Source organism: Sorex araneus, chromosome 10, assembly GCF_027595985.1.
Source record: "Sorex araneus isolate mSorAra2 chromosome 10, mSorAra2.pri, whole genome shotgun sequence".
Taxonomy (NCBI): domain Eukaryota; kingdom Metazoa; phylum Chordata; class Mammalia; order Eulipotyphla; family Soricidae; genus Sorex; species Sorex araneus.
The window spans coordinates 37,025,051-37,045,575 of record NC_073311.1 but is presented as its reverse complement, the minus strand read 5'-3'; the positions used below and the strand labels follow the sequence as shown (position 1 = coordinate 37,045,575).

At 42.2% G+C, this 20,525-nt stretch overlaps 1 protein-coding gene across 2 annotated transcripts in view; it reads left to right on the top strand.

The window, feature by feature from the left end:
- The window catches only part of FGD6 (FYVE, RhoGEF and PH domain containing 6), a 147,527-nt gene that overhangs the window by 52,014 nt on the left and 74,988 nt on the right, over positions 1 to 20,525 (top strand). For both annotated transcript variants that reach the window (XM_055118393.1, XM_004602748.2), the window contains 2 exons: positions 17,092 to 17,159; positions 17,246 to 17,276. In XM_055118393.1, the coding sequence (XP_054974368.1) occupies positions 17,092 to 17,159; positions 17,246 to 17,276 (99 nt within the window). The remainder of the gene's footprint in view (positions 1 to 17,091; positions 17,160 to 17,245; positions 17,277 to 20,525) is intronic.

Sequence of the window (20,525 nt, the reverse complement as noted above, 5' to 3'; positions counted from 1 at the left end):
AGCATATCTTGCTATAGAGAAATCCATGCCATATAATTCCAGTGCCAAGTTAACAATCTGTACTTCCTGTTTAGTTTAATTTTGCTTCGTTTAAATTTATTTCAGCCTTGCAAGTAGGGTGATTGTCTTGCATGCAGCCGACCCAGGTTTGATTCCTCTATTCCTCTCAGAGAGTCTGGCAAGCTACCGAGAATGTCCCATCCGCATGGCAGAGCCTAGCAAGCTACCCGTGGTGTATTCTATATGCCAAAAACAGTAACAACAAGTCTCATAATGGAGGCATTACTAGTTTCTGCTCGAGCAAATCAATGAACAATGGGAGGACAGTGCTACAGTGCTATATGAATGAAAAATTATGTACTTGACTTAACTCCCATCTCCAGCAACCTTGGAAAACTTATTTACTCTATCTAGGGTAAAGGGTCTTTATTTCATGAAGAGCGGTATTTCGTAAAATTCTGAGAACTAAATGATATGATATGAAAAAAGCCTTAGAACACTGTCCAGGGGCTAGAGAGATAGTAAGGTGGATAAGATGTTTGCCCTTCACATGGCCAACCCAGGTTTGATCCCTGGCATCTCATATGGTCCCCAAGCACTGCCAGGATGCAAATCTTCAAACACAGAGTAACCTCTTAGCATCTCCAGGTGAGGCCCAAAAGCCCAATTACAACCCCCCGCCACACACTCCTCAAAAAAATACTGTCCAGTATATGGTAAGAATTTAATTAGTAGTTATTTCTCATAGGACTTTATTTCTATAGAGTATTGAATCATGGAGGTAGGAGTAACCATTAGAAATTATTAATCATAAGGATGCTGAGTTGTAAGACGCCTAAGACAGGGCTGGAGAGACAGTACAGTGATACTGTGCACCACAGAGGGGTCTCCGGGACCTGCCAGGAGGGATTTGTGAGTGCAGAGCCAGGAGCAAGCCCTCAGCACCACCACCGAAAAACAAAACAAAGTTAAACTCCTAGGACAGGTAATTGGAAGAACCACAGCATCCTCAGTAGAGGGTTTTACTTCCTGCCTTTTATTGTATCTATCTTGCTCGGAGAAAGCTCATTATCCATAGTGCTTCACAGCTACAGATTCTACAAATATTTATAAGGTAAAACATTTGGAGGGGCAGGGGGAAATAGCACAAAGGGCTGGAACTTATGCCTTGCATGCGGGAGCCCTGGGCTTATTCCTTGCCACCACAAGGTTCCCCCAACACTGCTTCGTGACTGTAAGCACTGCCAATCGAAGCCCAGAATAAACAAAAATGCCCACTTTGTCCCAGGTAATGTGGTTACGTGGTGAACTTAAAGTCTCGCTTAGGGTCCCTGCTTCTGAAGAGCCAGCCTCTTACTGGGCAGTGGGGATTAAATAGGGGCAAATGAAAAGATTCGAATGAAAAGCAATAAAGCAGAGTCATGTGCTAGAAAGCCAGGAGGCTGCTTGCGTAAGAGCCTTTCAGAAAGCGAAGCCTGCAGGGGGCCGGAGTACATGCTTTGTATGCAGGAGACCCACATCATAAACCAGAAAGGAAGAAGGAAAAAAGGTCCTACAGCTCTGTTAGTGACCTAAAAAGGCACCTTTCGCAAAGAGCCTGCAAATAACCTTCCTCGTTAAGGCTCTGATTTCTCTCTCTTTCCCTTAAACCGCTGGGTCTTTCTCCCTAACAAATACTGTTTTCTCTTGTTTTGGTTGAGTTGTTTCTCTTGTTCAAACCCTTCCCAGTTTCTCCCTCATATTTGTTGTGGTAAGCGATTTGGATTTCCACATTCTACTCGGGATTTCACTGATGCATATCAAGGAAGAATTTGTCATTCACCATCTTGTGTTATGTGTCTTCCCCACATTTCCTGTATAACACTGCATGGTTGGTTCATGACATTGTGGTCATAGATTTCCAGGGTTTCTTTCACTGCCCTTGTGACTGCGTTTCTCCCTCCTGCCCCCACCACGTCTTTACCTCATTTGTATTGCTGTCTGGTTTTTTGTTTTTGTTTTGGTTTTGGTTTTGCCCTTAGTTGTTTGGCATTTCAGTATCTACTAAAATCTGCTTTTAAAATGAGATTATTGCTTCAGTTAATCATGGATAGTTAATTTTTGTTGTTGTTTTTGTTTTTGTTGGGGGACACATCTGGTGATGCTCAGAGGTTACTCATAGCTCTGCATTCAGAAATTGCTCCTGGCGCTGATTGGTGGATCACATGGATCAAATCCAGGTGGGCCACATGCAAGGCAAAACGCCCTACCCCCTGTACTATTGCCCACCTCCAGATAGTTAATATTTTTTATACCCACTTCTAGTGCATTAATAATTCTTCATCCTTTAGATTTTTTTGCCACTTTGACAAACTTACTGTCTCTTTGTGTAAGACACCAATGGCTACGGTAAGATTAGACCAATTATCTATTTTATGTGGCAGCTCTCAAATATATCTATCAATCTATGTATGTCAAATATAGTCAGCTGAGTGCTTTTTTTTTTTTTAGCCACACCCAGCAGTACTCAAGGATCATTCCTGGTGGGACTCAGGAACCATATAGAATGCTTGGGGTCGAATCAGGTCATAGCCATTATGGCAAGTCCTAACCTCCTGTAGTACCACTCCAGCTAAATGTTTTCTTTGTAAGTCATTTGCTTTTATTGTGGTTAAGAATAGGTTTGGGACTCACTTTCCTAGGTTCTCACTGCTTATTTACTGTTTCGTGATTTGAGTAATAAACTTCTCTGGGCCTTGCTGTCCCCATCTGTTAAAAAAGATGGCAATCGGGTAAACAGTCATCCTCACTTACAAAGACTAGTGATGATTAGCTTCCTAGGAGTGGTCTCAGTGGCGTGAAGCACTTGGCTTGCAGGCAGGAGGCCGTGGACTTGGTCACAGTTGCTGCCCGCATATATGACTGTATTCTCATTGGCTCTGCTGTGAGGACCTCAAGCACAACAGTCCCCAAACCACTGCAGCCTTGTATAGAGTATAGAGAGCATGTGAAGACATTTTTATAGTTAATTAAAAATGTAGCTGGCCAGAGAGGTAGGACGGGGGTAAGGCATTTGCCATGCACATAGCTGACCCAGGTTTTATCCCCAGCTGCACCTGTGACCTCTTAAAACCTCGAGAAGTGACCCTGAGCTCAAAACCTGAGCACAGCCACCTGTGGCTCCCATACCAACCAACCAAACAAACAAACAAAACAAGAGGGGCTGGAGAGACAGTCCAGGTGGTAAGGCACTTGACCCTGTATGCAGCTGCTTGCTCACAGCTGTGACTCAATCCCCAGCACTGCATGTGGTTCCCCGAGCAAGATTGGCATGCAGGAGACCTGATTCTTTCACCCATTCCACATAGTCCCTGAGCACCACGAGGAGTGACCCCCAGCACAGAGCAGGCAGTAACCTGCACTGTAGGGTATGATAGACCCTCACCACCAGGAAAAAAAAAAAAAGATATACAAATGGGCGATAGTATAGCAGGAAGGGTGTTTGCAAGTGACCAACCTGGTTTCAATCTCTGGAACCCCATAGACTTCCCCCAAGCACCGCCAGGAATGATCCCTGAGCACAGAGCCAGGAGTAATCCCTGAGCACTGCTGGGTGTGACACCAAAATAGAAAGCAAGCAGACAAATAAAAAAGAAGATATACAAATGACAACAAGAAGATGTTCAGCATCACTTGACTTTGGGGAATTGTGAAACAAAACCTCACTGCTCATACCAGAATCATTTTAAAGTAAAAATGAGGACCAGAGGTATAGTACAGCAGGTAGGGCTCTTTTCTTGCTTGTGACTGATTCTGATTCTATCCCTGGTATCCCATATGGTTCCCCTGATCCTGCCAGGAGTGACCCATGAGCAAAGAGACAGGAGAAATCCCTGAGCACTGCTGGGTCTGGCCCACCTTTTGCTCCCCCCACCCCTCCAAAGAAAGAGGGGCTGGAGAGGTAGTACATTGGGTAGGATGTTTGCCTTCCATGTGGCCGACCTGTGTTCAATCGTTGACACCCCATATAGTCCCTGAGCCCTGCCAGGAGTGAACCCTGAGGGCAGAGCCAGGAGTAATCCCTGAGCACAGCTGGGTGAGTTGGAGAGATAACTCAAAGGCTGAGCTCGTGCTTTGCATGGAGGAAGACTCAGGTTTGATCTCTGGCCAAGAGTGACCTTTAAGCTCAGAGCCAGATCCAGGAGTAGCTTCAGAGCACTACTGGATATGGCCAAAAAAACAAACTGAACAACAACAAAAGGAAATAGAGACAATAACAAATGGTGGGGATGTGGAAAAGTTTGAACGCTTTTGCGTGCTTGATAAGCATGTAAAATAGTGCATCCTCTTTGGAAAATGGGCCAGTAGCCCTTTCAGGATCCAAAAATCTCAGTATGCAGAGATTTACCACATAACTTAGCTATCCCACTTTTTTTGTTGTTGTTGTTTTGGGGCCACACCCAGCGGTGCCCAGAAACTACGTAGTGCCAGGGACCAAACCCAGCTTTCTGGCATGGCAGCATGCACCATGCACTGCCACCTTTTGAGTTATCTACCCCTTGGGCTCAGCAATTCTACTTCTTCTTGTATAACCATACAATATGAAAACATATCCTAACAAAGCTTGTGCAGAAATGCTCCTAACACCTTTACTGATAATAGCCCAGAGTGTAAAAAGTATCTCAAATGCTCATCAGCTGAGAAATTGATCCGTCAGTTGTGGAATAGGTCAAGAAAGGTAAGATATGCATCCCATAGACTATTGCTCACTAATGAAAATACCCACAAGTACCTGCTTCAGCCTGGCTGAATCTCAGAAACATAAATCTAAATAGATGAAGTCATAACCAAACATTGCATGTTGTAGTTTTTCACGTGTTGTTCCTCTTATATGAATGTTTATCATAGACACCTCCAAAGAAATGAAAATAAGATTAGTTTGATTGCCAAAAGCTGGACAAAAGACAGGGTGGAGAGTGGTTGTTCATGGACATGCAGGATATTTTATGGGTTTTTGTATTTTTTGTTTTTTTGAGTGGTCCCAGTTATGAAAATGTTCTGGTTAGATTGTGGTCATGGTTACACAACCCTAAAACCATTGAATTGTAGTTTTTTTAAAGGGTAAAAATACTTTTTTTTATGGAATGCAAATTTTAGGTCAATAAAATTGCTAACGAAAATAAATTCTGTTAGAGAGAGAGCATAAGCCTAAGTGGAAGGTTAATACAAAGTAATGCATACCCTATAATCTTGTATTCTTTGGGCCACAAATTGGGCTTTCTTTCAAGCCAAGAAAGAATGTAACATCAGTTTCCAAACAAAAAATTCTTTGAAGTAAAAAGGGAATTGCTTTTCTTCCTTGTTTTTCAATTTCTCGGTATATAAAATGGGGCAAAATATACCCCTCTGGGTCCTGAGACTCAAACAGAATAATAGTTGGTGAAATACTTCACAAGTCGAGTAAACTTAAACAAGTGTGACAGAACTATGATTATGTTTGTGATTGGTTAAATGAGCATCGAGGGCTATTGTTAAAAAGTGCTGAGGAATTTCAAACAACAAAGTGTATGATTTCATAGTCTAGAGACCATAAATACAAAAGCAAGATGTTGAGAAGACCGTGCCCTTCTAAAACATATAGTGGAAAATCCTTCCTTACCTTTTTTCTGATTTCTCCTGGTTTGCTGCAACCCTTGATATTCTATGGTTTGTCATTCTGGCAGTTTCTGCCTTCATGATCACAGATGTGTCTCTGCATCTTCTGTCCTTCTGTCATAGGATTGTCCACCAGTCCTACCCCAATGCAATTTTATTTTAATTTACTAATTATAGCTGTAGAAGCCCTGTTTCTCCATACCGGGTAAGATACCCTGCATTCTTGGGATAGGACTTCAGCATAGTGCTGAAGTTCTTAATAAGTGCCACGTTCCATGGAAATAGATGGAGCACATCATTGATTTGTGTCTGGGTGTCGAATAACAATTTCTCATGAAAATGCTTCTACTAAGGTAGTGTCCCCCTTAGAAATTGGGTAGTGGGGTTGAATTGATAGTACAATGGGTAGGGTGTTTGCCTAGCATTCAGCCAACCCAGGCTTGATCCCTGGCATCCCATATGGTCCCCCAAGCACTGCCAGGAGTAATTGCTGAGTGCAGAGCCAGGAGTAACCCCTGAATATCACGGGGTATGACACCCCGGCTCCCTCACGCCCACCAAAAAAAGCCAAAAGAAATAAAAAGAAAAGAAATTGAGTGGTGTTGGGGCCAAGGATGTGGCTCCATGGTAAAGGCACACACTTTGCATGCATGTGTGAGACCTGGGATTGAACCCCAGCATGTCAGGAAAGAGAGAAGAAGAAAGAAATTGGTATTGATGGAGCATCTTTAGACTAAAAGGTCTAGCCTTGGCATTGGTAGTACAGCGGGTAGGGCACTTACCATGCACATGGCCGACCCTTTCACCACATATGGTCCCCCTCTTGGAATGATCCTGAGTACAGAGCCAGGAGTAAGTCCTAAACACCACCAGGTGTGAGCCCTTCCCCCAAAAAAGTAAAAGAAAACAAAAGTAGTAGCCTTGATGATCTCTATAATTTCCTATTCTAAGTTTTTAGTTTTTGCTTTTTCTTCTTAAGACTTGATATTTATTTGCAAGTGAAATTTAGGGACCAGAAAGATGGTACGGTGGATAAGGTGCTTGCCTTGCACCCAGCAGACCTGGGTTTGGTCCTGAGAACCACCTATGGTTTTCTGAGAACTACCAAGGGTAGTTCCTAGCACAGAACCAGGAGTAAACCCTGAGTATAGCAAGATGTGACCCGAAACTCAGAAAAATAGTGAAATTTATTTATTTTGCTTCCTTATGATGAGAAAGTTATTACTATTCACCTTTCCAGTATATTGACTTCCTTGCCCATTTCTTTACAGCTCAGATGCTTTATTCCCTCATGTAAGGAGGGGTGCAAACCTAAGAGAACTTTATCCTTTAGAGAGTTGTCATAGTGTCAAATCATCTTTCGGTTAATTTAAGGATAGGGATATTTCTCAGGCAGGTCTGCTTTTTTTTTTTTTTTTTTTTTTTTTTCAGGAGAACTCTGTGTATGTGTGTGGTTTCTGGGCCACACCTGGTGATGCTAGGAGTTCATGCTCCCAGTGGCGCTTGGGAGACCTTGAGGAGCTGGGGCGCTTGCATGCACAGCATGTGTTCCAACCATTTTTTCATCTGTTAGAACTCTTTGAGTAGCATAGCAAATGCCTATTAAATCTCTGTAAAAGCATAGCAGATCGCTTTCATTGAATTTGTGGTAAATAAATATGAAGAGAACATATTTATAAATTTACAGAGCTGGACCTTGCCATTATCAAGAGTCAGACTGTGAAACTGGATTTTAGATCAAGGGTTGTGTTTTGGAATTTATTTAATGACCTTAAGTCATTTGTTTGTGGCTCATATTTCAACTTCCGCAGCAGTGTTCTTTTTGGAGATAGCTATTTAATAGGCAATTGACTGACATTTTATGTAATTTAAATGAGAGCTTTCACTAACTGGAAAGTTGAGATGCCAAATTTAGCCTCTCTCTTGAGGTTTTACAGTAGGATGTATTTTTCGATCATCATTTAACTTGGATCAAACTTAGTCATTAGTCTCATAAATTGGAGATACTACAGAGATTTTTATAAATGTCTATTTTGGTAATCTTTGAACTTCTACTTTCAAAATGATTATAATCCATTGTACATTGTCACCTTTTTTTAATAGCTACTTTTTTCTTTAGCACTGTGGTTTTATTAAAGACTAAAATTTGAAAAAAGAAAGTCAGGGAGATAGTTCAAAGGCCTGGAGCATATGCTTTGTATGTGGGAGGTCCAGGTTTGATCCTGGCACCATGTGGTCCTCTTGGCACCACCAGGGGTCACCCCCGACCCCCCCAGGCATTGAGCCAGGAGTAGCCCTTGAGCACCATTGGATGAACACTGAGGCCAAAAGAGCAAAGTAACAGACAAACAAGGAAAGGTAATAGGGCTGGCTCTAGGGAGAGCTCAGAGGACTAGAGCTCTTGCTTTGTATGTGGGAACTTTCGTTGTGACCGCTCCCACCCCAAGTATTTCTCTGGTAGGAGCCTCAAAGCAATGCCAGGTACACCCACCCTTCCATACATTCCCCCAAAGAACCAACTCACCAGCATTGACTTACAGAGTTCTGGATGTGCAAAAGCCTGTAATCATTTCTTCTGCCCTCTCCACTCTACTCCTTTACAGGATAGAATAATAGGCTTTAGCTCATTTGCAAAGGACAGACTTGTAAGGGCAGCGCTCCCTGGCATGGCAAAGCTGTTCCAATTTGGCTAGAGTAGGGAGTACACCGTGCAGAGTAGAACTGATTGAATACTCCTTTTGCATTTGTTTATTTTGTTTTGGGGCCACACCCAGCGGTACTCAGGACCTATCCCTGGCTCTGCACTTAGGAATTAGTCCTGGTGGTGCTCAGGGAACCATATGAGATATTAGGGATCAAACCAGGGTCAACACCACATGCAAGGCAAACGCTCTACCCAGTATACATATGGCTTCAGACCTAGGACTTAAATTCTTTTTTTAAAAAATAATTTTATTTTCCCCTTTCACATAATATATATAAAACACTGTGGTTTACAGAGTTATTCATAATTATTTGTTACAGGCATTCAGTATTCCAACACCAATCTCACCACCATCACACTTTCCCTCCAACATTGTCTCCAGTTTTTCCAACTACCCCATTATGGCAGGCCCTCAATAACTTACTTTATATTGCTTGTTGTCAATAATTTGCTAACAGAAGGACCAAAATATGTCTCCTTAGAAGAAAGTTAACCAAGATTGATTGCTTTCTACATTATATCCTGTCTAATCTGGCGTGCTGCTCCTGGTTCATCAGTGTTATAAAATTTGGGATGTCTAAAAATTGTAAATGAGGTGATAGAACTGGAGTTAAATTTTTAACTGGGAGGCGGCTTTGGAATGTGGACGTGACTGTGGGGGCTTCCAGGAGTACAGGGAGGTAGAGGGAGGTAGCCCATTTCCGATTCCCCGAAAGCCTGAAGATTTCAGTCACAAAACCCATATATGTGAGTTTTTCAGCAGATTAATTTCTGGGTGAGGCTCATCCTGAGCAGTGGAGTCTGGTAGGAGCATGGCAGCTTTGTGCAGTGTCTGGGATTGAAACTATTAATGTTAACTAGACACATTGTAAAATATTTTACATACTCACACATACACACAAATTTGTGTTTTTGTTAGCTATCAGTGATAGTAAGCTGCCTTTGAAGTTCAGCCTGAAAACGAACGAGATTATATTTGCAGTTGACTATTTTGGTTTTGATTTTTGAGCCAGACCTGCCTGTGCTCAGAGCTTACTCTTGGCCCCTTGCTCAGGGCTTTGGACCATATGGAGTGATGGGGATTGGACCAAGATCGGCTGCATGCATGGTAAACACTTTCCCTGCTGTGCCTCTCTTGTTCCCTATATTTGCATTTTGGAATTATAACTGGTGGAAGTGTGGGGAAGAAATTGCAGAGGCCTGCATCGAGTGCCAGGAAACCACTTAGGGTAATCCAGTAGTGCAGGGGAAAAGTCAGGCAACATTGAAGGAAAGGAAAGGATCAGTTAAGTTTTAAGGAAGTAATTCAGAACAAATTGACAGGACATACTGAGAGAAGGTGCAAGAAAGAAAAGTTGAGATTTCTAGCCTGAATGAGTGGGTGTCTAGTACTCTTTAATTCCCTTTTCTAAAACTACTTTCATATAGGTTTGAAACTTTCATCGGTATACTTTCTATTGGTATCATGGGATACCAGTGCCTTTCTTTTATAAATGATCTCAATTATATGAAGCATATTCAACACAAATCCTGCCATTGATTATATTAGGGAAAAGGTAAACCTCCAAATCACAATGCATGAGTAAATTGAGGGATTACTACTGTTCCTACATTGTGGTTCTAATTGCATTTCCCTAGGTCTAATTATGTTGAGCATCTTTTCACTGGCCAATTTTGTATTTTCTTTTTCTTTTCTCCTTCCTTCCTTCCTTCCTTCCTTCCTTCCTTCCTTCCTTCCTTCCTTCCTTCCTTCCTTCCTTCCTTCCTTCCTTCCTTCCTTCCTTCCTTCCTTCCTCCCTCCCTCCCTCCCTCCCTCCCTCCGTTCCTTCCTTTCTTTCTTTCTCTCTCTCTTTCTCTCTTTTTCCAATAAATTCCCTAATTCCCTCTTTCCTTCCCCTTCCCTCTGTGGTTGTTGACTGATGCTGAGATAATAAATGTGCGGGCATACTTGCTCACCCCCCACCTCCTGCCCAGTATCTGGCTGTGGTGCTTGAACATACTGTTAAGCTGTGCTGCTCCCTGGGGGTGGAAGTCACACATCTGATTGTGGTGCTTGCACATTTGGCCACAGTGCACCCTGAGCTTTGCAGTCCTTTTGTGTGGTGCTTGCACATGGACTTTGCAGGGTCACACACTGAGTTGAAGCATACAAGTTATGGTTGTGGGTTTGCTGGGGGTAACTGGGGTGCTCACACACAGGCTCATTAGGATGCTCTTCTAAGCTATAGCCGTTACAGTGCTCTGTGGTTGCAGTGCCCACAGGTGCACAGGGCCTCACGTCCCTTTCTGTCGTGTCGCACGGTGCCTGGCAATGGTTTGCAGCCCAGGGATGGCAGAGCTTCTCCATCACTCACTGCTGAGAGACTCTGGGCATTTGGACTCTAGGCGGGCACCATCAGCCACTGTTCTGCTCCTCTGGGCCTCATTTTTCTCTCTTCTATCTTTTACCCATTAGGACGGGGAGGAGTACTGGGCTACACCTGGCTCTGGGCTCAGCGGGTCCCTCTAAGTGGTGTCATGGGTCACATGTGGTTTAGGGACTGAACCTAGGTGGGTGACGTGCAAGGCAAGTACCTTAGGTCCTTACTATCTCACTGCTTTCTTTGACCCATTTTTAATTGAGTTCTTTGAATTCTTTCTCTTTTTATTTATTTATTTTTTTAGTTTATGAGTTCTTTTTATATCCTGGACTTAGTATCATGATTTGCAGATAACTTCCCCTTTCTTTCTTTTATTCTTTCCTGCGCTCATTTCAGTGTGTTTGTGGGTCAACCCAGCAGTGCTCAGGGCTTACTTTTGGCAGTTCACTCAGGCATCATTCCTGGAGAGCACCAGGGACCATATGGGATGTTAGGAACGAAACTTGGTCAGTAGTGTGCAAAGCAAACGCCCTACCCATTGTGCTATAGTTCCAGCCTCCATGCTATTATTTGAAACACAAAAATATTTTGCAGTGTTTAAGTATTTTTGCTTCTATGAATGATTTGTTTGTTTCTGATGAGACTTGGGGAACCTTATGGGGTACTGGGGATCATGTTTTTGATTTTGATTTTGCATCTGACAACTTTTAATAATAGTGTATTAAAAGAACCTATTTAACCTAAGGCCATGAAGATTTTCTTCTGTGTTTTTCTCTAGAAGCTTTATAATTGAACTATCCTATTTAAATATTTGAGACATCCTAGTTTATCTTTTTGTTTGCTTGTTTGTTTGGGGGCCACGTGTGGCAGTGCTCAAGCTGACACTTACTCTATCCTCAGGAGTGATCCCTTGTGGTGACCATATCCAGTGCTGGGGATCAAGCCTGGGCTGGTTACATATAAGACAAATGCCTTAGCCCCTGTATGGTCTCTGTCCCCAGACTCTGATTTTAAAAATAAGAAATGCAGGCTTATGATGGTTGTTCTTTTAAGTCAAAGTATGTCCTGCCCCTGCTCTAATAGAAGAATGACATGTGACCAGGATGGGATTTTTTTTTTTTAATTATGGGATCACTCCACAATTCTTTTCAGTGGGAGCCCAACGAGTGGGGTGGCAAAGAGTTAAGAGCGGGAACCTTAAAAAGGGGTAATGCTTACCTATTTGTCTCATAGAAACAAAACGAGGGAGTAGACAGAGGCCAATGGTACCAGATCCTGAGATAGAACCAAGATTGCCAGGGCTGGTAGTGGAGGATGTTGGCACTCTCGTGGTGGGTGTGGTGAATGGCCTTATAAGCCTCAAGCATTAATATTAATTCTAGTATATGTAAATCATGCTACTTCAATTTAAAAAGGGAAAGGGCTCCAAGAAGCAAAAGAACTTTAGCATACATGCCAAAAGTAAAGTATAGTCACTTGACATTTTTGACCCTGGGTAACTGCTAAACATTTAGTAAGCCCTGGTAATCAGGTACATCAGCATTTACAATGTGCCCACATTTCCATAAAACTGCTGTGACCCCCTCTTGACCCTTAAGCAATCAGGCATCATTTGAAAATGAAGAGTGTAGTGCCATTTCTTTCCATGCTTTAGGTTTCTGGACTTTTATTTTTTTATTATTATTATTCCCTGTTTTGGGTCACACCCAGCAATGCTCAGGGGTTACTCTGCACTCAGGAATTACTCCTGGCGATCCTTGGGGGACCATATGGGATGCCAGGGATTGAACCCGTGTTCGCCACATGCAAGGCAAATGCCCTACCTGCCATACTATTGCTCCAGCCCAGGACTTTCATTTCTAATGCCATCTATCTTCTCTTTAAAAGATAGTCTGCTTTATAAATATTAAACCTTTGTAGCATCTGATAACTTAGAGAAATCCATACTTATACTTGGGAAAACTTTTGTTTTGCTAAAATAAATGTGGAGCTAATTACTCATGTGTGTGTGTATGTGTGTGTGTGTGTTTATGAATAGTGCCATAATTGTTAGTCCTTGTCTAACAAGGATAAGGCTGTGCCTAAGACTGCTTCCCAGGGAATGTTCTATGTCAGGTTTACAAGGTAGGTGAATGGAGTTGGGTTTCGTGTGCTTCATCTTGTTCAGTTGAGCAAAACTTCTCCAGCCAGTTAGTCACAACCATTTGACAGTGCCTTAGAGAAGAAGAGCGGTGGAAAGGTTCAGACTCTACCTAATTACCTCTGCAGACAGGATTTGGTCACCAGGGTAGACTATTCATACATTCTGCTTAACAATTGTCTGTAAAGATTTTCAAGGGGTCAGAAGAATGCCTCAGTGGACAGTGTCTGCCTTGTGAGGGTGAGGCCACAAGTTGTGTCCCCAGTGCTCCCCCATATACCAAGCTCAGCCACGGCAGCTCTGCTTTTTGGGATCCCCAGTTTTGCGGTAGACTGGGTGGTCTCTGGCATGTAGCTGGGAATGCAGCACTTTTTCCATCCTGCAATACTGCAACAAAATACAAGCATGTGTGTGAGCCTTATAGCAAGCACTTCAGCCACAGCACATCTGTGTATCACAACCACAACTAACACCAGGCAAGCCTATGTGCTGCCACTGTCACTGAAAGTGTGTGTCCTCTTGTGAGCACTGTGGCTGAGTCCGTGAGCACTCCAGCATGATGTGCAGCCGTATCAACCCCACAGCCACGCATGTCTGCACCCCCCTCCTGTCGTCACAACAACAGCGAAAGGGAAGGAAGGCAGGGCTTTTTGTGGTGGGTTGTGTGTGGAAATTTCTTCAAAAAGTCATTGTTTTATAGCCTACTTTAAATATTTTAGCCACAAAAATTTATAATCCACAGGGGCTGGAGCAATAGTACAGCAGGTAAGGTGCTTGCCTTGCACACTGACCAAGTTTGGTCTGAGCCAAAGCCAGGTGTGGTCCCAAAAGAAACAAACAAATGGAAGAAATATTTACAATCCAATGGAAAGGTTAGAATCTCCAGTTTGGGGGGTAGTAAAATGAAAACATGGAAGGGGCAAACTGCCTCCACCTGCAATGTCACTGTTAACTTCTGGAGGAGAAAGAAAACTTGGACATTATATACAACAAGTTTGTTTCGTAATGAGATTTAAGGGCCAGGAGATAGCTCAAGAGGCTAGAGGGGAGGCTTTGGATATGATCCCTAGCACCAGTTGATAGTGGCCTGGGGCATAAGCAGTGCATGTCTCATCCTAGCCCTGAGCCAAACCTGCCTTCTCAATTGTTGCTTGCCCCACCCACACTCACCTCCAGATTTTAAACCAGATAGTGCAGAGTATTTGAATTTCTTTCTTTTTTGGGGGTGGGGTGGAGGAGGGGCACACCCATGGGTGCTCAGGGCTTACTTCTGACTCTGTGCTCAGGGATCATTCCTTGGTGGAACTAGGGATGCTGGAGATTAAACGTGGGTCAGCAACATGGAAGGCAAGCACTCTACCCGCTGTACTATTGCTCCATTTCATTGTTTGTTTTGTTTGTTTTGTTTCGGGGTCTTTCCTAGCAATGCTCATGAGTTACTCATGTCTCTGTGCTTAGGAATTACTCCTGGTGGGCTCCAGGGACCATTTGGGGTGCCCGATATTGAACTTGGGCCGGCCAGGTTCAACAAGAATCCTGCCTGATGTACTCTCCAGCCCCGTTGAATTTCTTAAACTTGGTGATGGGGTATTTGTTTAGCAGTGTCCATTTGTCATGATTACTAGTAGATGTTGAAGGACTCAGGGTATAATTGAGGAATTTCTGAATTAAATGTTAGGAAATCTGGGTTCTCTACCCATTCTGCCAATGATCAATTTGGAATCTTGGCAAATTGCTGGTGTATATGTGTCTTCTTGGGGTTTCTGCTTTTGGTCCATTTTCACTTTATATATCCCCTGTGTTGATAACACCCATGATTTGAGCTATCATTTATGATCAACGATTAGCATTATAGTAAACAAATGATCACTAGATAGCAACCAGTTATAGTACATTATATGCATTCTATATCGCAGGCTTCTTGTGTGTGTGTGTGTGTGTGTGTGTGTGTGTGTGTGTGTGTGTGTGTGTGTGTATGGAGGGGCACCTGTGTGTTTGGATTCCACCTGGCTATGCTCAGGGGTCATTTCTGGTAGTGCTTGGGGGTCATATGCAGTGCCAAGGATCAAGCACCTAAATTGTATACTACCTCTCCAGCCAAACCTTGGCTTCTTAATTAAAAAAAAAAATAAAATTTTTAAGTTTCATAAGACCCTGAAGAATCCTCTTCCAGTTTACACCAGTGCTTGTGAGTTAGAGTTTTATTTTTATTTTTATTTTATTTTATTTTATTTTTTGCTTTTTGGGTCACACCTGACGATGCTCAGGGGTTACTCCTGGCTCTGCACTCAGGAATTACTCCTGGAGGTTCTCGGGGGACCATATGGGATGCTGAGAATTGAACCCAGGTCGGCCGCATGCAAGGCAAATGCCCTACCAGCTGTACTATCACTCCAGCCCCGAGCTTTATTTTTTGAATGATTTTTACATTTATTTTGGAAGAGGGACTTTGGGCCACACCCAGCAGTGCTCAGGGGCTATTCCTAAGTATACTCAGATTTCAGTCCTGGTAGTGCTCAGGGACCATTTGCTATGCCTGGAATCCAACTGGACACCTGCCTTAACCCCTGTACTATCTCGCCAGCTCCACAGAAATACTTTAAAACAGGGACTGGAGAGATAGTACAGTGGCTAAGGTGCTTGCCCTGCACCTAGCTGATGTGGATTTAACCCCAGCAGCCGATTTCATCCCCTGAGCACTGCCAGGTGTGGCCCCACCACACCTCGTGCCTCCACCCAAAATAAAATAAATACTTTAGAACAAAAATAGCTTCATTCCTTGTTAAACTGCTTCTATTTGCACACCTTGGTTTGACACTGAGATTCTAGAAGCAGGTGCAGATAAAGACCTAAGATGGTCCGTTGACTATGCTCAGGGAAGCACACCTGCTAGAATGATCCCAGATTTCTATTTAGAAAAGAAGGTGACTTCAGGGAGACTCACCACCAGTCTTTCCTTTGTCATTTTGTTAATGGTTCCTGACTGAGCGTCGTCCCTTTCTATAATTTTTATATTTGCTGTGACATTGTCAGTCCCTGCTAGGACATTCGATTTCTAGTTGTGCTCTGCACGGCACAAATGAATGGTCGTGGTATTGCCAGTGCACATGAAGCCTCTTTCTATAACCAGACGTGACATTTGAGCACATTTTCATTTTCATGAGAGCAGTCAGAATTTTCACCTTAGGGACAATATCTGAAATGTTACTATTGCTTGTTCTTTATTCTCTGAGCTCTACACTGCTTTTACCAGAGAAGAAGTGAGGAGAAACTCCTTTCTTTTTCTCTAATGCCCTGGAAGCAGGGCTACCTCGAGCAGGACTTACATGAAATAACCACAACTACAATCTAAATATTGTGACCGCATTCCAAGTCAGTCACTTTTCTTTAAAAATGTCCTTTGTATTATGTCTTTTTTGTCTTTGCAAGGGCATATATTTTCCATGCATATTTGGGTATATGAAAAGAATTTAAAATAAGTAAATAAATAAATACATTTTTTAAAGGAGGAGCTGGAGTGATAGCACAGCGGGCAGGGCGTTTGCCCTGCATGCGGACAACCGGGGTTCGATTATCAGCATCCCACATGGTCCCCTAAGCACAGCCAGGAGTAACCCCTGTGCATTGTTAGGTGTGACACACACACACACACACACACACACAAAAAGTTTCATTTCAGTTTCTTAGAATAATACTGCCTTGCCTGTAGGAGCATACTTTTGAAAGGAATGTTCTGTTGAGAGAGCCTGGGGCGGTAATATTGGGGCATGTTTGCTACAGAATACGAGAAGAGCTATTCAGACTGCACTTAAGTTATCTGACTTAAAGGTGGCTTCATGTGAAGTTCTCTTACCCAGCTCTATTGGGAACTCAATCTTAATAGCCTTATTTGTGAACACCCCAAGAACTAATATTCATGCAGTATCTAATGGGGTCACCTCCCCTGGGAAGTGGGACTTCGCTGTTTTGAACTACTAATGATTATCCTTCTCCCACTCTGGGGCTGTCCAGGGCAGGACCCCAGTGCTGTGGATGAACTAATCCTCCAAGCCCCCAGTTGCTCCCAGGTCCACCTGGGTCGTGGTGTCTCTGCAGCTCTTTTTCCCACGTTGGCCCTTTGAAGTGTCAATCATCCGAAATGTGTTCTCATCGAAAACTAGAGGTATCTGCGCTGAATGCTACATCCAGCTAGTCACAGCTGATCTTCTTTGTTCTCTTGTGTGTTCATGTTTTCTCAATGCTCATATCCACAGGGTGAAGACACGGGAGTGAAGAGTAAAGTTCATCATATTGCGAAGGAGATTATGAGTTCAGAAAAAGTGTAGGTATCTGGTTTATCATTCACAAGATTGCTTGTTTCCCTTTGGGTTCATTTAAAACATTTCCTTCATTGTTGTTTTTTTACAGGTTTGTGGATGTGTTAAAACTTCTGCATATTGTAAGTATCCTTTATTATTTTTAAACCTTAGAATGATCTCTTGTCATCTTTTTCTGCCCCCTAAAAGTTTTCATGTATATGTACATGTATATACATGCATGAGCTTTCTTAATACATGGTTGTGTTTTTTTCAGTTCACACACATATAAAGACTGCTTTAAAATGTATCTTATGTATAGTATAAAGAGGGAATTTTCGGGGAAAAAAAATACAGAGCCTTTTTTGTTTGGTTTGGTTTGGTTTCAGGGCCACACCTGGCAGTACTGAAATATTTGTTTTGATTTGCTCCTGGCTCTGTGCTCAGGGATCATTTCTGGAAGGGCTTGGAGGACCATATGGGGTCCTGGGTGCAAGAGCCTTCCCCACTATACTCTCCAACCCTTAACAGAGCCTTTATAGCTTGTGTATTTTATATTTGTTTTGGTCTTTATAACATATGCTTTTAATTTTATTTATGTTTAAATTTTGTTTGGGGGCCATACCTATTGGTACTCCTGACTTTGTGCTCAAGGATCACTACTGACAGTGCTTGAGGAACTATATGTGGTGCTGGGGATCAAACCAGGGTCAATCACATGCAAGTATTATGTAACAATCCCTGTATTATGTCTCTGTAATTTTATCCCTGTATTATATTCCTTTACTCGAGCGGGCACCAGTAACGTCTCCATTACAAGACTTGTTACTATTTTTGGCATATCAAATATGCCACGGGGAGCTTGCCAGGCTCTCCTATGCAGGCGGGATACTCTCAGTAGCTTACTGGGCTCTCCGAGAGGGACAGAGGAATCGAACCCAGGTAGGCCTTGTAAAAGGCAAACACCCTACCCACTGTGCTGTCACTTCAGAGCCTGGCAAGCTACCCGTGGCATATTCAGTATGCCAAAAACAGTGACAAGTCTCACAATGTAGATGTTACTGGTGCCCACTAGAGCAAATCGATGAACAATGGGAAGACAGTGCTACAGTGCAGTGCATTATATTCCTTTAACATTTACTTTCTATTTATTTATTTATTTATTTTTAACATATACTTTTTAAAAAATGATTTCCTTTTTTTTTTTTTCTTTTTGGGTCCACCTGGCGATACACAGGGATTAGTCCTGGCTCTGCACTCAGGAATTACCCCTGACGGTGCTAGGGGACCATATAGGATGCTGGGAATTGAACTCGGGTTGGCCGCTTGCAAGGCAAATGCCCTACCCGCTGTGCTATTACTCCAGCCCCTAAAAATGATTTCTTCTTTAGACAATTACAGAGGATTTTGCTATCAGAATTTTTTATACCATGTAAATATATATATATCTATATAGATTACCATATATATACCATATAAATCTATATATATCCATATAGATTTATATATAAAAGTCATGATCAAAATCATTCTCCATCTAGCTGAGTAAGCTTCCACGCTCTTCAAGCTCGTATTCTCCCTTGTATACGTATTTCTCTTATCTCTGTGTATCTTTCCTTTCTTTTTTCTAATCTGGAGAAGTCTGTGTTCTCTCTTTGAACACATATTTTCTCTCTTTCTCTCATCCCACATCTTTCTAAGCAAATGTTGTTCAGTAAAAACTCTCTTGCTTCACTTTTTAAAAAAAAAATCAGGAGGGCGGTATAGAGAGATAGTACAGAGGTTAGGGCATTTGCCTTGCATACGACTGACCCGGGTTTGATCCCTGGTATCCCATATGGTCCCTGCCAACAGCAATTCCTGAGTGCAGAGCTAGGAGTAACCCCTGAGCTGATATCACCTAGTGTGACCCCCAAATCAAAAAATGTTCCCAGAAATATGCACTTCAGATTGATATTTTCACAACTACTTTAAATTCCTTTTTCAGTTTTTATAATTTTCATAATTTTCAGCCTGAGCGAGCCTGCTGGGGAGTAGTGATGATGAATGTTTGACCCTATACATTTTTAATTTTTTTCCATACACGCCTTTGTTCCTGCAAGTTTTTACAAGTTTTGTTATTATATATTGGCATTACAGTATGATAGTATTACTTTATTCCAATTCTATTTTGGCAAGGTATTAAGACTTAACAAAAGAAAAGTGGTGTGGTAGAGGAAACAATGAAAATAGAAATTGAAGTGAAAATTTCCCTAGATGGTATAATTATTAATATCTTAAACTTAATTGCTGCAAAATGGTAGGTTTAAAAATACACACCCATTTGTCTCTGCAAAGAGTATCATTATTTTCCATTTTTCCCTCTAATAGAAACATATGAACATGAAAAGTGGGTTATACTTAAGGGTGATTCACGTTTCCCAAATGATTTCCTTGTGCTCTATACTTGGTATGGTAGAAACACGGGGGTGAACTTCTGTGTGAAAAATCTCTAACTTTGTAAACATTTTCTAGAGCAATTCTTAACATTGCTGTTGTTTTGAGAAGTTATTTTCCATGAATAGTCTCACATAACTCTCAACTGTGTCAGGAACTTTTCTTGATTTCAGAAAATTAATTTTAAGAATTAATTGGTTTTAGGAAATTAATACACAATGTGGGGTCAGTCACACAGATCTGTTGAGTCTGAGCATATTGTAATATCAAATAATAGCAATAGGCTTGATAAATTTTAGTGATTTCAAAACTTGATGATAGATTTCTATGCCCTGAAACTCTCATTTGTATAAGTATTTCAGAGGGGAAGTAAAATCAAAACTGCTGCTTTCTGGAACACTCAGAACATATCTGTAGGATGAGCAAACTGTTCCTATTTGACATATTTTCTGATAGACATGTTGAAATAGAAATAGGACCTCTCTAAGGAAATTTCAAGTATCAGCACGCTCTTTGAAGCAAAAACAAACAAAAATAAGCTATAGAATGAGAAAGATTTGAGTTTGAGCCTGAGTTTGTTGAGTTTTTGTTTTTGTCTTTGCACCACTTTATCTGTCTCTCTGGTCCTTTAAGCAAGTCTTGATTGGTCACATGTTGAGGACTCTCCTGTGAGCAGCAGGTACTGTGCCCCAGACAGCAGAGTGCTTCTTGAGCTATTACAGTGAGGGATTTGTGTTTTTGTCTTTTTAATTGCCAGTTCATAGTGGAGCAAAAGATTTGTAAAGTACAGTAAAAATACGATGACTAGGTTAGAGAGATTGTACAGTGGGTAAGGCGCTTTCCTTGTACGCAGCTGACCTTGCTTCAACCCCTGCACCATGTATGGTCCCCCGTGCATCACCAGAAAAGATCCCTGAGTGCAGAGCCAGGAATAAGCCCCGAGCACAGCTGGGTGT